General features: G+C 39.8%; 1 protein-coding gene across 4 annotated transcripts in view; it reads left to right on the top strand.

Annotated features, from left to right (window-relative positions):
- Nucleotides 1-18397, top strand: part of Dock4 (dedicator of cytokinesis 4) — a 396469-nt gene that overhangs the window by 271094 nt on the left and 106978 nt on the right. For all 4 annotated transcript variants that reach the window (XM_051175069.1, XM_051175070.1, XM_051175068.1 and 1 more), the window contains exons 17-23: nt 223-379; nt 6921-7018; nt 7112-7195; nt 7358-7458; nt 8849-8930; nt 10165-10335; nt 15033-15225. In XM_051175069.1, coding sequence (XP_051031026.1) covers nt 223-379; nt 6921-7018; nt 7112-7195; nt 7358-7458; nt 8849-8930; nt 10165-10335; nt 15033-15225 — 886 coding nt within the window. The remainder of the gene's footprint in view (nt 1-222; nt 380-6920; nt 7019-7111; nt 7196-7357; nt 7459-8848; nt 8931-10164; nt 10336-15032; nt 15226-18397) is intronic.

Below are 18397 nucleotides of genomic sequence, written 5' to 3'. Positions count from 1 at the left end.
CATGCACACTGGGAATAACAGAGCTAAGAACTCAACTGAAATTGATGGGAATCCAAAAGCTATACTGAATTCTTTTACACATTTTTGGTGGCTTTTCCAGAAAAGCCAAATTCTGCTTATAACACTATTTGGAATATTTCCAGTTCATAAATGCTAGAAGAGGAAATTAATGTTTATAATTCTTCTGAGGTCTTCCCTCCTGTTCTTAATATTTTTTCACAGTGTGAAGAAAACACAAACCTTCAGGATACTACCCGCTACCTCAAGCTTCCATTTTCCAAGGTCATCTTCCTTGGGAACAATAATCAAACCATGAAGGCCACAAAGGAGTCCTTTTGGATAACATCATTTCTCTGCTCTACAAAACTCACTCAAAATGGTAATGCACGAAATGCCCACACCTAAGGAATATACAAAACCATTTTACTTGACAGTACCCCACCTAAGGGCATGTTTGAACTATATGTATTTTGGTAAGCGTATTCAGCAAGGATTAAAGTATTTAAGAACTTAGCACTAGAAAAGTTATTGATCCTTTCATTTAGGACTTCTAATCAAGTGAAAACTATAGTGACCCCATGCATGCAATTTAATGACTTAAAAATTAACCCAGTGTTGAAAGCTAAGTGTCAACTAACTCCTCAAATAACCCATTAAAAACCAAGCTGCACTTAACACATGGAAAGATAAAAGTGCTGCCACTTTAAATCTCTTGTTTTATAGCCCCATAAACAGTGCTAATTGCTTGTTGTTGTTTTTGTTTAATTAGATGGATATTGTTTTTCTCCTGTAGCATTGTTTTTTATCACTGATTGTTTAGCAAGTTATGATTAATAAAGCAAGAGAATCTCCTTGGCAAATTGTTATAAAAACTATGTCTATAATGAAAGAAGTAAATTAAACAATTTTGAATTTTTCATGGTTGCCATATATGGCTTCTGGCTAGCATCCTGAATACTGTATTAAAAATTAGATACAATATGTTGAAAGGAATCACTTCAAGGCATTGTATTTCACTCAGCTCCTATATCTAAGTGGTTTTTGTTTTTTGTTTTCGTATTGTGGAACAGTTATGGAACGATATAGTTGTTTCAGGATGTAGTATCAAAAAGACAGCAAAACCTAGCACTTCATGGTAACTTCCTTTTAATCCCCTGTCAGCATAAGATACAACGTTGTGTTAAGATTTCCTGGCTTGTTAGTATTCTTTGTTTAATGGTTTAACTTAAATCTGACCTGCACTGACTTGACTCAATGACTATAAAGCATTTACCAAAACTCAGGTGTTTGCTATATGGAGGTTATGTTACGAGTAGTTTCCCGCCCCCCTATTCCCAGATCCACACCAGCCCCCAAATACACACAGAGGCGCTATGTTAGATATGATGCTGTTTGCCAGTTACTAGTTTCTTATCGGCTACCTCTGTCTTAAATATTAACCTATTTCTATTAATCTGAGTATTTCCACATAGTCTTATTTTACTGGAGAGAGGGCCCAGAGTTCTACCTTGTTGGTCCTACATCTTAAAACTCCTCCCTAATACTTCCCAAATCTTTCTTGTCTCCTAGTCCTGCCTATCTTGCTTTCCTATTGGCCAACAGTGCTTTATTCATTAACCAATAAGAGAAACATATTTACAGAATGACATCTCCCATCAAGATTACGAAGATAATAAAATCAATTAGCTCCCCAGACAAAATTTATATTCGTCCCTACATGGGTATTTGTGTGTCTATGTAGCACTTACTATTAATTAAATGTCCTAACTGGGACGTTTCAGGATTGTATTCATTGGATATTGTTGCTACAACAACCACCACAAACTCTCTGGCTTGAAGACAGAAATTCACTATGGTTCTGGAGCCAGGTGTAAATCCCTTTCATGTTAGTGATTCCATGTCTCTTCTGGAGGATGTACAGAAAAGTCTGTCTTTTCTCACCTTTTCTAGTTCCCAGAAGCAATCCGCATTTCTCAGATCATGGTCCCTTTCTTCTTCAGAAGCTACCAGGGCAATATTTTCAAAATTCTCTAACTCTGACCCTCTACAATTTTTTAAGGTCCTTTGTGATTACATTTCTTGAAAAACCCAATTAATTATATCTCCTTGTTATCAGAAATTTAAGCATATTATGAAGTTTCTTTGTCAATTTAAGGTAAATATACAATTTCTAGGAATTAGACATTGTTGTTCTTTTGATACAATTAATGCCTATAAAACACAAACACGAGACTCAGCACCCACGAGGAGTTTATTGAGGGAAAGGAGAGAAAGTGGGTTAGCTGGTGGCCAACCGAAAGAGAGAGAGAGAGAGAGAGAGAGAGAGAGAGAGAGAGAGAGAGAGAGAGAGGGAGGGAGGGAGACAGAGAAAGAAAAAGAGAGAGAAAGAGAGAGAGAGAGAGAGCAAGAGAGGGGGGCCAGAGAGAAAGATGGGGGACTGCTCTTGGCGCGCTTGCTTTAAAAGGGGGGCTTGCTCGTGTGTAACTGAGTCCTCTGACAGCCAGGTAAAGCTTGAGCAGCCAGGTAAAGCCTGATGTAGCAATGACCTGGCCATGACCGCCCCACCCATTGCCAGAGGTGGGGTCAGCAGGGGTCCCAACAGACATATTTGAGGGTTGTTATCTTGCCTACCATGCAGGTAAAACAATGATAAAATTACCTGAATTTGCTGTAGTTCTAGGGCTTAGGGTGTTAGAATTATAAACATAAGATAGGAGAAACCAGGTCCTAAAGACTCAAAACTGCTTCCTGTTAAAACCAAGAGAAAATTTTCATGTAAACACTAAAAATTAACTATCATGAAATCCTTATATTAAATGTGTGACTGTATGAAGATGGGATCAGTATTTTGTGGGGCTCCTGACTCATCAAGGATACTAAAACATGCTTCATGACTATGTTGGTGTTAATTAACCTTGACAGTTAAGTCATCTCAGAATGAGCCAAGAAATGAATAGTGTATTTTTAAAAATGGGAAGGGGTTGGGGTGGGGTGTCAGTTTCTTTCTGAGATTTGCATCTGAGGCATACCTCTTTAAGTAGAAGCAAATTGGAATTAATTCCAGTTTCAAAGTGGAATTAAATTGGTGTCCCCTCATCTTACCTGACTTGGAAAAAAACACAAATTGCATTTCCATTACAACTGGACACTTATCAAATGATGTGTTGTCAAGGAGTGGTCTCAGAGCTAATCTGCACTCAGGACTCATGGTATGTCTGCCTCTTCTTGCTGTGTGGAATTCAGCATTGTCCGTGGCTAATGCTCCAAATCTAGACCACTCTGCAGATATTTCTGATGGACAGATCAAGTAGATTCTTCAAACATCTTTACAGGAATGGGAGGCTAGCACAACTCATGCTACAGGCCTGTAATCCCAGGGCTTGGGAGGCAAAAGCAGGAGGATCAAGAGTTCAAAGCCTTCCTTGCATACATAATGAGTTCTAGGCCAGCCTAGGCTACATGAGACCATGTCTCAAATCCACAGATACACATACACATACATTCACGCATGCACACACACAGAGAGCTAGAGAGAGAGACTCAGCATTTCTCCTGATTTGCATCTAGCAGACCTTCAGATGACTGAAGCAGACCTAAGAGATGACAATTTTGCCTTAGCTCTGAATACTATATACTGACTACTGTATGTATACAATTGATTACAGTTGTTAAGGTCAGAGCCTGGGCTCTGATAAGGCTAACAAATTGGGCCTGAGCATGTGTTGTGAATAGTCTAGCATACAGATAAATTAATAGTGGAAAGGAAGTTTATTCAATGCAACCACTTTGGAGACAGGAACAAATAAAAGATCTAGTGAGTTCCCAAGTCTGACTATAGAGTTCTTAGGTTTAGGGACAGATCACACGATATATTAACCTGAGTAATCCCAGCCACAGGGTGGTCCTTTCTGCCGTCATCTCCACTTTAGTCTCTCTTGCAAGGTGATGTAACAAGTTGTCAGAACTATGAGGAATTTCTTCCTGAGAGACAAGTTTCTCCTCTGGGTGGCACCAGGCTTCCAGTCTTTTCTTTCCCCCAGGATGAGATTTCAAGGGAAATTCCAGTTTTGTTGAGGTCATTGTTTCACTAGTCAGATAGCTAAAGAGATGGCACAACTGTCTCTTTAGAATACCTTCAGTTCTACAAGGATGATCACATAGACAGACAGAACTCATTTGCTCTTTAATTCACTGTGGTATGAACAGGCCTCGCTGAGGCTCATCAGTCTGCTTCAGCCTCCAGGAAAGATGGGGCTGTCTGAAATACCACAGTCAGTTTTCTGACTCTGCTCATGAAGTGAAGTCCTATATACAATTCCCCACTACTGCCTCAGGACCATTATTTCCTCTCCACATCGCTCAGGGATCTAATGTCCTTCAGTAGCGTCTTCTTTAAGCAACTGGAAGGAAGAGCCAGGGCAAGGAATAAGAGCTGGGATACAGGTAGGATGGGAATCAAGGGGACATACCAGGAAAAAACACATTGGGAGACTTCAAAAGAGAAGAGACTAGGAAGGAGGCATCCTGAAATTTGATGCCAGAGGAAGAAGAGAAAGAGAAAGCAAACAACCCAGGAGAGTAATAGAGCCGTGCAAGGCCATTGTAGAGCTCACTCTGAAATGTCTGATGCTGTAAATACAACCAGTCAGTTTTCAAAAGGATTCACTTATGCTACTGCAGGATGTCTTAGTTAGATATGAATATTAAACAATGTGGGTATTTCTTTAATGAATTCATTGTACATGTGTATCCTGAAATCAATTTCTTAAAATGTTCTCTACATACAAAATCCTATGTTGCTTATCTCTGTTTATTGTAGATAAACATTCCTATTTGGTACAGGGCCCAGTGTTGGAGGTTTTGGATTGGGTGGTATTTTCATATATGTGAAATATTTGGAGGATGAGACCCAAGTCTAAACACAAGATTCACCCGTGTCTCATGTTCATCCTATGTATATAGCCTGAAAGATAGTTTTATACAACAGTCTCTGTACCAGCATTTTAGCTGTCCCATTGTGTGAAGACAGTGATCAAATAGTTCTGGACTTTAGAGTGCTTTCCATATTAAGAATCCTTGATTTGCAATGGAATTTTCACTCCAGTCCTTTTCAGTTTTTCTCGTGAATATGGCTTTAGTATACTCTCTTTCCATTCCTTGGTTTTATAGAGTTTTGAATAACATTGGTTGTTGTCATTGTTTCCTTCTTGGTCTTTTGGATTCTCAGCCAGCCCCATTTGGGTTCATCTTGAAACTGGAGCTTTAAAGTGATTTTTTTGTTATTCGATCTGGAAAATCCATTCTGACCCATCTCTTGGCTTCAGAGCACAGGCTAGCCTGACAGCTTCCTCTGTCCCATACCTTCCCTAGTTTGACAGTTCTTACTGTCCTTAGTGACCCCAGATGCCATCATCCTCTGATCTTTTGGAGACTAAGGAAGCTTAGGCCATGATGTCACCTCCCTGAAACAGTCTAAATTTTGCCCAAGAAAGATAGGGGCAAAATTTGTTCCTTCAAGTCTTAAAAGGCTTGTTGAACTGTAAATCCACCTGTCAGTTTCAGAAGATAACTGAAGAGATAGTCTTGTATGTTGTTCATAAACTGTGGTAGAGGATGGCCCGGAAATCCAGAAGCAGACACTCTTAATTCCCATGATTCACTAGATGGTCACACTAACAGTGTGATGTCTTAAGGTTTGAGTTACCTTAACAATCAAGAAGACCTTCATTTCTGGGGAGAATTGGTTGCTAGGAAGAGTGTTCATGTTTAGGTGTCTAAGCATGAATCAAGCAGGTTCCTACCTCCTGGGAAACTCCCATTGAACTATGAGGTAGCAGAAAATGTTACAGTAGATATATGTTGGCTGTTTACACTGTTCTTAATACTGGGTATACAATTGGGCAATGCTCAGCTCTACTTGCTTGGAGTTTACAGTCAGGTTGGAGCATAGAGAACTTCAGGCAAAAGATAAGTGCTTCTCCAAGGTAGGAGTGTGTGTGGAAGGGATAGAGCTGAAGAGGGAAGTTTCTGTTCTGCCTAGTCCTGCAGCCATTTAGTCCCAAATAAACACACTGTATTAATTATACACCATTAGGCCAATGGCTCAGGCTCATTAGCTAGCTCACTCTTAATTTTTAGCCCATTTCTATTAATCTAAGTATTTCCTTGTGGTCTTGGCTTACTGGAGAATGCCCAGGCATCCTATCTTCCCCATAGCTACATGGCTACTCCTGAGGCTCCTCTCTGCCTTCATCTCCCCAGAATTCTGCTAGTCTGGTAGCCCCACCTATACTTCCTGCCTGGCTACTGGCAAATCAGTGTTTTATTCATCAACCAATAAGCGAAACATATATATATGGACATTCCCCCATCATAGAATGCCTTCCTGGGCAACACCATCTAGCTGGAGAACTGAGCAGTGAGCAGGAGCCTGGTAGTTAGGGGAGATAACTAACATACTCTTAAATAAAGGCCATCCTGGAGCAGAGCAGCTGGTCCCAGTGTGGGGATGGAGTAGGCAGTGCACTCAAGAGGTCGGCTTTACCAGTAGAGCACATTCATGAGAGGGGCTGTGTAAGGAGTACGGTGGTTTTGTCTGCCGCCTGGTATTGTTCTGCCGCCATGCCGCCAGCCCCAAATAATACACAGAGACTCTGTATTAGATATTATACTGTTGGCCAGGTGCTAGTTTCTTATCGGCTAGCTCTGTCTTAATTATTAACCCATTTTTATGTATTTTCACGTGGTCTCCTTACTACTACTTCCTCTTTCCTCCTTGTCTCCTAGTCCCTCCTATCTTCCTTTCCTATTGGCCAACAGTGCTTTATTTATTAACCAGTATGAGAAACATATACAGAATGACATCTCCCATCAGGGCTGTTCTCTATAAAGCAATTAATCTTCCTTTTCTGTTTGAAAAGGTGATATGCTTGATCTTCTGAAATGGAGAACGCACCCAGACAAGATCACAGGTTGTCTCTCTAAGTTAAAAGACATCGATGGCTCAGAGATAGTAAAGGTATATATTCTGCTTCTTTACTACGTGGGCTACCAACACTGGGAAGAGGAGGCTGTGGCCCACTCATGTACCTTCTACTTCTTTAATCCACAGTTTCTACAAGACACACTGGATACATTATTTGGGATATTAGATGAAAATTCTCAAAAATATGGCTCTAAAGTGTTTGATTCTTTGGTAAGTTTACATTTTCTTAATAATATTACAAAAAAAAAATGTGCTTCCAATCTTGACTTTAGGAAAGCTGTTTCAGAAATAGTGTAAGAGTTCACTGACATTTATTTTTATCAGACAAGGAAATGACTGGTATTTGGTTTTATAAAACTATTTTCTCCTTAGGTCCACATAATCAATTTGCTGCAAGATAGCAAGTTCCATCATTTTAAGCCTGTCATGGACACTTACATCGAGAGTCACTTTGCTGGGGCACTTGCATACAGGTAAGGCCCTTTGTCTTGTAATTGGCTTGCAAACTGTGCCTTTTACACTTGTGCAAAAGCCTAAGTGGCTGCATGGGAAAACAAACATAGTTATAAGGGAATAGGGGCAGACATGAAGCTCAGCTGCCAGACCTTGTCGTCCCTCCTCACACACCCCCTGTTCAATGGCTATAACTTATTTTGATTAAAAGGGAGAAAAAGAACTTCCTGAAGTCTTTTTTTCTTTGAACCTGGCACCTTTCTTCTCATCTCCACTTCACCCAGGTTCTCATTTTTGCCTGAAGAACTTCTATTTTTGTACCTTATATATGACTTAGATGAATGATTATGAATGGAAAGCAACTTTTGCCTTCATCCCTGTTCCAGGCCATTTATTCATCTGTTTGCAGAGTGCCTTGCTCAGTGCTCTAATGGACAATAGACCTGGTCCCTGACCTCAAGCCACTTAGTCATCGAAGTCTACTGTTAGATAGTAGTTGCCTCTTCTTCGCCAGCTTGGGTTATATAAGTAAAGCAAAGGGCAATGAGTAATGCCCTACTTCAGTTCTGTCTGCCTCCAGAAAGCCTAGTTAGTAATTGCCCCAAGGCAGCCACACACCAGGCTCTGTACATTGTGTTCTTAGGTGAAGACTTGCTCCTGGACCAGTGGGACTAGAATTATCTAAATGGAGTTCAGCCAGCTAACTTTAAATGCACAGGTTTTGTTTTACACACACACACACACCACAAAAAAAGGAAGAAAAAGAAAACTACTACTAAACTGTTTTCCTAGAAATTAGGAACTAGCCAGCGTTTATTTCAGTGAGACTGTAGTCTTAAAGGTTGTGGGTTGTTTGCTTTTAGTTTTGTTTCTTAAAATAAGATAAAATAAACCAATATCAAGAAAGCAACTTCTCTTCTGGAAATGTCCCTTCAAGGGCATTTGACAGTAAGTCTTGTTCTTTTCATGGTGAGAAAGTTGGCCTGATAAATGCAGGAGAGTGACTTGCAGTGGTCCAATTTATCTTCATCCCACCTGCTTCCCCCCCACACACACACACCTCTTACCTGCAGCTAAATAGTTACCCTTGTATTGTTCATGAGGTTGGGAAGGAAGGAATCCCAATGAGCAGTTGTCCAAGATTGCTTATGACAGCTCTAATTCTAGGGACATCAGGACTCCTCCGAGGGCAATCTGGTTGGGTAGCAATATGCTTCCATTTTAAGGTTCAAAGCAGGTAGCAATGTTGATCTGCAGTTTCAGCAAACTTATCCTAGAGCAGCCTGGCAGGAGCAGGCAAGACCTTACAGAGAAAGAAATGTCTTCCTGATCTGCATGCATGTTGAGTTTATTGTCATTTAATTGAGAATTGGACATTCTACAATCTGCACATTTCTCCTTGTGCTTTAGAGATCTCATAAAAGTGCTCAAGTGGTATGTGGACAGGATAACAGAGGCAGAGCGGCAAGAGCATATCCAGGAGGTGCTGAAGGTAATAACTCCCTGCTCAAAACTGATAACGGAGTCTCACAAAGCTGGTGCGTGGTGATTGCAGGCTAATTGGTTTCTTCTGCACAGACAGTAATTGGTGATGATATATTACTGACATTCCAATTCAAGAGTCTTAATCGGTTTATGGCTGCTCCAGAGCTGATGAAATTTGAAAGGAACTTTGCCAGGCCTGTCCACTGGAACGTGCTGGGGATTGGTTCCTTGTTCCTTGGTTCCTGTCACTTGAGGTGACATCCAGCATGGGTAGAAGTGGGCACTTAGGGAGAGTGAACAGATGAGGAGCTAATTAAACTTGGAAGTTTCTTTCTGTTTCACATACCTGACAGAGCTTCTGAGAACCCTTTGTCTAGGGTTTTGAGAGACAATATGGTCACCTAACAGGGATCAAAATGAAGACACCCAAGGCTTTATTGGGTCTCATGATTTAGTAATTTGTTTGTTTCTGAACCAGATGTACTGAGCCAACAGTGATGTCAACTGGCCTTCTGGCATGTTGAAGATTACAGATTTCTCAGCTCCCAAATTCCTTTCCTTTCTTCCCTACACTTCCCTTTCCTCATTAGGGAGCCCAAGATAGATTCCAACTCTCAATCCTCTTGTGCAACTTTCTTATAGAAAGAATACAGATTTGGGGCAAGAGATATTATTCAGCAGTATATTCCTGCCTAGTGAACATGAAGCCTTGGGCTCATCCCCAATACTGCCATAGAGAAAACTGTAAATTCAAGGGGCTTCCTGGCCCTAGCCTGGAAGTCCCCTGACTCGTATTGAGAATATCCTATGTGGTGTCAGTGGATAAATAGGTACTGCATACATAAAACGGGCATTTTCTTTCATTATCGATTTATTCTCTTGGTCTACTTGAAAATAAAATGCTAAGTAGCAAATCATTTTTGAAAACAGTCATCTCTTCATCAGCTAAATTAAAAAATAACTATTTGAAGATCAAAAATATTCAGTGTTCCTAACTTCAGAATCATACAGAATTTTTAACATGTTTTGCTTCTTTGGCATCAGAGAAGGATGGCTTTTCCCCCCTCTAAGTGCATATCACTCAAAAATCTCACTGCGCCTACAGTTTTGGGATGAATTATTTAAAAGTCTAGCACTGTTCTGTGATTTTTTTTTTTTTTTTTTTTTTTTTTTGCTATGTCATTATTACATAAATACTCTCTGAGTCCTTTGAAGCTAACTCTCTAACATTTTTTTTCAAGGCACAAGAATACATTTTTAAGTATATAGTTCAATCCCGGAGGCTGTTTTCCCTTGCCACGGGTGGGCAGAATGAAGAGGAATTCCGCTGTTGCATCCAGGAGCTCCTTATGTCTGTCCGCTTCTTTCTGTCACAAGAGAGCAAAGGGGCTGGAGCATTATCTCAGTCACAGGTAATTGTTTTCTATCCCTGCTGAATAGAAGAAAGCTACAGCTGCTTTGCATCCTTCTCTATACCAGCCCCATGTGCATGCAGCCTAGCTGCTTTTCCCCTGTAGCTTGACCATCACTGGGTTAGACCGTGAAGGTCTTGGAGCTCTCAGTACCAGCACAACAGAAGCAGCCCTGTCACCAGTTTCCATACCTTGCATCAGCCATGCCTCCATACATATTTACATACACATTCTGTATTTGCCAGAATACACACAGGTAACTAGACACTGCCACCCTCAACTGGAGACTGGATTTCATTTCCTTCCCCTCAGCCTCACTTTGTTTTGTAGTCTATCAACTTGAGAATCGTTCTTTTGGACTCTGCTAAATTCCATGCTGCTTTCTTTTATTTTACTTACTGTAATCTTCCTTGGACAGATGGTCTAAGACCAATGCTAAGTCCATGTTACCAGATTCTATTACTGGCAGTAGCCTTACACGTGTGTGCACTTGGGATGCCACGCCTGCACCAATATGTTGGCAGTATTGGCTGTTTTCTTGCAAGACAGGGTGTTGTGTGACCTGGTCTGGCCTCCACCTCTCAAGGGCTAGGATGGCAGATATGAGCTAGTATGCCTGACTCCAATTTTCTTTTTGTATTTGTTTTTGGTTCTTTATTACTATATTTTATGTTCAGGATCCATCTACATTTGAAATGGCATCACTCTTTATGGCTTCTAAGAGACAATTCTTAGTATGTCTCTCTATAATTTCTTAATCCTTCTTGTATGTTTTTAACTCTGATGGCTTGGTTAAAACCTGTCAAATGGAGAAGCAGCCTCTCACCATCTCCTGGTGAGAAGTAAACATAAAACTGAAGATTAGACCAAACTGGGTCTTTGAGTGTTGAAGTAATATGGAGTCTTGTGGCATGTTCAAGGCCTACCATACAGTGTCCCAGGACCAGAAAGAAGTCCACAGTCCCCTCAGTACAATGCTGTGCTTTTCCTGACTACTCAGGCAGGTAGTTGTCATTCCTTACAGATATGAGATTACCTTCCATCTGAGCCAGCATATAACAGAGGCTCTTTTAAATGTCATTTTGTACTCTAGAGTTAACAATACAATCATGGTATCAGAGAACTTGCCAGAGACCTCAAGAGTAAACATCCACCTTGCCAGACCTGGCTTGTAGTAGTTAATAATTTGAGAAGGACAATTCAGTAGCCTCATCACATATTCCTTAGAGTTCCCAGAATTTCCTACTTCTACAAAAGCCTTTCTGATTAGGGTTTCCTGGACATGTCTCTTTTAACCACTTTTAATCTCAGAGACTAGGTATCTTTAATTGCGATGGTTCTGCAGGGTATAGCAGCCTTGCTGTCTCTACAACATTCTGACTTTCATTGTTCTTGTTTTTCAGAGTTCCTTTCCACAGTCACGCTTTAGAGAGAACTTTGGTTGTTATTTTTGAAGCATAGAAAGTTTCTGAACATGCAAAGAATTCCATTGGAGTCATTCTTTACTTTGTCTACTGTTTATTTATATTTTTTTCTGTGACGGTTTTATTTTTAGTTTGATACAAGGTCAGAGTTAATGTAAGATTATGAAAGATTGGTTTCCTTTAATAAACAAAAGGAGCTTTGCCTCCCCCAATATTTTGGTAGTGAGCTTAATGACACATTCCTTCCCATTCCAGGTTCAGTGTTAACCCTACACCGCTCTTCAAAAATGTAGGATGGCAAGAATTTGGTTGATGTGACATGCTAATTTTCTGTTGGCACTGACATACCTTAGCTTGATGGCTTTAAACAGCATTTATTTATTTCGTTGCAGTTTTGTTGGTCGGGAGTCTACATGGGCGTGGTTGAATTCTTTCCTAAGAGTTCCCCAAAGTCAAAATCAGGACTTCATTTCTTCCTGAATCCTTTAGAAAAGAATAGAACCTTTCTGGCTGTTGGCAGAAATTTGAACACAGCCAGCAAAGGCTGGAGGGATGGAAGATGCTGTCTTCTGGTGGCCTCTCTGAATGTTCGTCACATATGGTTGCTTCAAATCCAGCAGCCGTATCCTCTGTTGTTTCTATGCTCAGAATCTCTCAAGAACTACTGCAACTAAATGAAAAATAATAACAAAAGCCAAAAAGAAACAAACAAAACACCTAAAGGTTTGTGATTAGTTTAGGCCCACCTGTATTATCCCATATTTAAGAATCATACAAGTAGCATTCGTTATTTTTTTTCTGCATAATCCTTTTCACAATGTTACATAATGTAGTTGCAAAGGTTGAGGGACAAAGGTCATGGTCAGTCATCTTAGAATTGTATTTATCTCATCCAGAGACTAGGATCCTACTGCCGCAAATTTCTAGACTGTGTTAAAAGCATAACCTTCCTTTACTGGCTTGACTTTGTGGGAGTCTTTCCCATGTGAGTTACAATCCAGGGCAGACCCCAATTTCTTGGAGGCAAAGGGACCTTCTCAGCACTCATCAGTGGGCCAAGGGATTGCTACTCCATGGGTCTGCTCATCAGTGGGTCAGAGGATTGCTTCCCCATATGTCTACTCACCTTAGGCCTGATAGGAAAATGTATTTATTCCTCCTATCCATAGCCCAGCTTGATAATAATGCTTGCCTGGATAGCCCTCCCTTGGACAGTCAGTACCTAGAACCAACTCAGCTGGTATTGCCATAGATCTCTATTTCCCATTCTGTGCAATGACTCCTGCCCCAGAGTCTCCTAGGAAAGAAGATGCAGGGCAGAAGGAGCAAAGACCCAAGACCTTGCTGCAAATTCCTTATAATTATTTTTCTAGATTTGTCTCAGGGCATAGGAAGGTCAAAACAAAATTATACTTTTATTTTTATTTTCAATAATAGCTTTTAGTTTATCCCAGTGCAGCTGGCTTCCTGCCCTTATCATAAAGTCCTTTTGCTTTATGCTTTTTTGGTGGTCATAGTATATAAAGGTAGCTTATATTTCAGGCACATTCGACCAGTTTTTGAGATAAAGAAGTATAATAAAGAATTCAGGAATACATTAAGAGATACCTGAGGAAGAGAATTTGACTTTCATGATCAGAAAGATAGACTTGTTGATTTTTTTAAATTTACTTGTATTGATTTTACTGCATTTCTGTGACTTAGTTCTTTGCAGAATATACTGAATATTGTATAAATAGTCCTTAGGAGAGAATACCAAGTTACTCATTTTAAGAATATTCAATCAAATGCATAGTTTTTTTTTTAAGGAACAAGCATAAATATTTTTATTTAAAAAGAGAAATAAATTACAATAAAATATATTTGAGAATATGAGGGGCTGTGATTGTAGCCCAGTTGTTGGAAGACTGCTTGTCTAGCATTCACTGATAAAGCTCTAGGTCCCACCCTCAGGACCAGTAAAAACAGATGTAGTGGTACATACCTGTCATCCCAGCACTTGGAGAGTGGAGACAAGAGGATCAGAGGAATTCGAGGTCACTCTTGCCTACATAGTAATTACAAGAATAGCCCAACCCATATGGTGCCCTGCTTTTTTAAAAAAAATATTAAACAGTTAAAATTATTTTTAAGAGGTAATATTTTTATCAACTGCCTGATAGTGATGTACACCATATGGTTTCTATAAATATATTCACTCCTGTATGTTAAATCTATAATCTTAAGAGTAAAGAATTGTAATTTATATATCTTGTACATGTTGATGGCTTTAGCATTAAGAATGGAGTTTGGCTCCTCTGGATACTTTGTACTGCACTAAATGAACACTAAACTTAAGAGGTTTGAACTTGGTCCCATGTTTAAATTATCAGAACAAGTTCACTCAAGTGACAGGTCATCTTGGAAAAACAGCTGGTTCAGGAGTCTTGGCACAGTAGAAATGTGTGGCCCTCCCTCCTTGGGCAGATGTAAGGTTGGTTGATGTCTACATTGCCTTCCTGCTCTGGGCTCCACACAGCCTTTCCTGTGATGCTCCATCTTAGCCCAGGTTTACATTTTTGGGTTCTTCACCCCCTCCCACCCCAAGTTATGCCCCTTGGCATTTGATAATCACATTGTTTTGTTTTATTTCTCTAGAAAAATGATAAATAGACTTGTTTTTATTAAAAATTGTTTGTGGCCTTTACATACTTGGAGCAATGTGAAGAACTGTCTAGTGATCTGTTTATTTTACAGCCGTGAACCTGAAGCCTACATGAACAAAATGGCTTCTTAAAGTCACAGTGCTGATTAGAAGCAAGGCTGCTACCTATAGCCAGATTCTCTTGTGCTATCCAGGGTTTCCTCCCAAATCACAGACAAGTGCCTTGGGTAGCTGGTGTGTCTGGCTTCATAAAGGGAAATGAGATTTAAATGAGAATTTCAGAAAATTTCTCCAAAAAAGAAATGTAATCTCGGTGACCACAGCTCCAGACTCAGCTGTGCATATTCGATCATGCTGTATTTTGCTGGTTCTTCGGGGTGGTAGTCATGTTGCTAATGTCAGTGATTTTCCAGTTTTTATTGTGTTCCTCTTTGCACATCTCTAAAATCTTTCCTACTCTGTCACACACGTGTTTTGGTTTAAATCTTTCCGTTAGCTCTAGGTGACAGAGCTGATGCTTATTTTCTTTCTCCCTGAGAATACTTATAGCAATTTTTACACTTGGTGACATTTTACATCTTATTTTTCATGGAATCAGTAATTCATTTATACTCCCTCTTTGTCTTAAGGCTGTGTTCCTGAGCTCCTTTCCAGCTGTGTACTCAGAACTGCTGAAGCTCTTTGATGTCCGGGAAGTGGCCAACTTGGTACAGGACACTCTGGGCAGCCTCCCCACCATCATGCATGTGGATGATTCCCTGCAGGCAATTAAGCTTCAGTGCATTGGCAAAACTGTGGAGAGCCAGCTCTACACCAACCCAGGTACAGTAGTGATTCTCTAGAGTAAAATGCAATGTCTAGAAAGCCATTCTTCATAAGATATGAAGAATGGCCAATGGTCAAAGAAGCAGTTAAAAATGAAAAGTAATTTCCCAAAAGCATGATAATTTGGATGGGAAACATATTTACCAGTCGGATATAAAAGTGTGGCTACCAAAATGTCATTTCTAGACAGACTAGACCAAGCACTGTGGCTCACATTTGTAGTCCTAGCTACTTAAGATGCTGAAGCAGACAGATCCAGACCTTTAGGAATAGCCTCAGCAAAGTACACATAGTAAGACCCAATAGCAACAGAAGAAGGATAATTGGGGAAGGCACTGAATAATTTATTGATTGTAATCACAACTACTAGTAGTATGGGCATGGTCCCCCTGCCCACCTTGTTGGAAATTTCCTGTTTATATGATCAGGAGAAAAGCAAACTTTCCTTCTGAAATTCCTATGTACAAGGTACCTGACATGATCCTTTTTTCTTTTCTTTCTTTTTTTTTTTTTTTCCAATGTTTCTCATTAGTCTGTGGCTTAGTCACTGTTTGGTTGCTGTGAAGAGATACCACAATGTAGGCAACTTATTTTTTTTAAGTGCATTTAATTGGGTGCTCATGTACAGTTCAGAGGGTTTTAGAATCTATGATCGTTGTGTCAGGAAGCATGGTGGGAGGAAGGCAGGCAGGCATGACTGAGAGCAAACATTTTATGTTCAGTGAGCGAGTAGGACTGGGCCTGGTGTGGGCTTTTGAATCCTTGAAGTCCATCCCCAGTGACACACCTCCTCCAACAAGGGCACACCTCCTAGTCCTTCCAAACAGTCTACCAAATGGAAACCAAACGTTCAAATAGATGAGCCTGTGGGAGCCATTCTTATCCAAACCACCATAGTTTGTGTTCTGAAAGTGTATAAAAGTTCTTTGTGTTCTTGGTTTTTGTTATGCTGGCATTAACAATCAGTTACCAAATGGATTTTGCTACGCTAGGTAACATTAAATTATGTTGCTTCTCAGTTTGTTGTATTTTTTTATTTGTTTGTTTTGTTTTGTTCCTCTCTTGAAGAAAATAATGAAGTATCCACCTTATTTTAAAATTTACTTGAAGAAGTTTCCATCAGATTCAACTACTAAAAAGTTTTTAAGATAGGTTCTATCTCAAGTTATCTTTCCTTTTGAATGTATGTGAGTATATGTCAAAGACACTGGAAAAATACAGCATTTCATCCTAAAACATCTTAAGCATACAGCTAAAAATAGAGCACATAAGTAAATTATGAACAAATCTTAACATCAAGTATTGAGGTTAGGTCTTTTATTAAGGAATTAATCATTTTTATATTCTCTTAGCTGGGCAGTAGTGATACATACCTTTAATCCCAGGACATGGGAGGAAGAGGTAGGAGGATCTCTGAGTTCGAGGCCAGCCTGGTCTACAGAGCAAGTTCCAGGTCAGCAAGGGCTACATAGAGAAACCTTGTTTCAAAAGAAAAAGAGAGAGAAAGAGAAGGAAAGAAATGAAAGGAAAGAAATTCATTACTTTTCATATTATATTTATAGAAACTTGCAGAATATCAGAGATTCTGGGTACTATTTTGTAGCCCTCTACTACAAGATAATTTGTATGATGTTTTTATTTACTTTTCATCTTAATACAGAATGATGCCTTTCACTCTTTCAATTAGTTGTTCCATGCTGAGATATAGCTCGAGTTCACACATTTTACTATTATATAATAATAATTTGCCAACTTGATAAAAATCATTATTCATTTTATTCTCCTATTGAAGACTTGTTTTTAATGTCTTCTATTTTTCTTTTTGCTGAAATCAATAATGCTTCAATCAATGTAAAAGAAAGCTTTATCTTTTGATTTCTCCTGATGAAAAGAGAAAAAAATTGCAATGAACCTGTATGTCATGACCCTTTTGGGGCCAAATAACCCTTTCAAAGGTGTTGCCTAAGACCATTGGAAAACACAGATATGTGGATTCATTTCGGTAGCAAAATTACAAGTCATGAAGTAGCAACAAAATAATTTTATGGTTGGGGGGGTCATCCCAACATGAGAAACTGTATTGAAGGGCTGCAGCATTAGGAGTGTTGAGAACCACTGCTCTAAAGAAAAAAATATTTCTTTTGGGTAGCTTCCAAAGTCTGTTTCTTGGAACTGAAGGGTTGTGCTTCTGCACTTGGAGACTCCTCTAGGGTTGGGAGCAGAGGTATGGAATGGACAGGGGCCAACCAAGTCCCTCATTTAATTCGTTAATCAACTCTGCTTTCTCCAAACTAAGGAAGGTTGACTCCTATCTCTTGGGTATTATGATTTCTGCCATATACTTGTATACTGACCCGATGATTCTTCAGTAGTTAAAGTCCTATACTACAAGGTCAGCTAAAGTCATCCAAATAGGTTTCCAATAGTAAAGAAATTATTTGAGAGGATTTTGTTCTTTCCAGAGACCCAGTTCCTTTGGATTTTTGACCTTCAGTGAACAAAATAGAGAAAAGCAAGATCAGAGAGCTTTTTAAGAAAAAGATGCCAACACAATCTAGAAGTTAAGATAATCAAAACTGTATATAAGTTGGTGAGGATATTTGCTAAGGTAACTCTGGCGATGTTCTGTAGGGTCTGTGCCAGGGCACTGGAGGAGAGGCCTAGCATCAAGATTAGGAAATGGATAGTTGCCATATGGTAGGAAGGAGGTAGAGGAACTAGGAACCCTGTGTGCCCTAGCTATGGGGCTGCTCCCTTGGAGGGTTATAGAGAAGCAAAAGCCATTCACAGTCAGCATAGTTGAAAAATTTTCTCACTTTCCCAGTGAAGCTTGGCTTGACATTCACTGACTCATCATCATTGAAGAAAACAGACTGCCGTGTACAAATGATAGGGTCCAATGTACCTGGAAAAAAGAAGCTTGTTTTCACTTAGAAAAATAGGACGTGTCCCTGGAGGTCTTCCAAGATTGACATGGCCTTGTTTAAATACATGCTACTCCCTATGGTAGGGAAACCTAGAGAGAGTTCCAAGTGACAGTGGCATTCAAACTGTCACTGTGAACTCAAGGGATAAGTCTGTGTTATCCTCACGAATGAAAATATGTTGGGCCCCACAGACTGCCCAGTCCTTCTAACACCCATATTCAGGGGTCAGTTCTATGCTGGTT

Source organism: Phodopus roborovskii, unplaced genomic scaffold (genome assembly GCF_943737965.1).
Source record: "Phodopus roborovskii unplaced genomic scaffold, PHOROB, whole genome shotgun sequence".
NCBI classification, from domain to species: Eukaryota; Metazoa; Chordata; class Mammalia; order Rodentia; family Cricetidae; genus Phodopus; species Phodopus roborovskii.
Note: the sequence above shows the minus strand (reverse complement) of the source record. Positions and strands in the feature narration are given on the sequence as shown.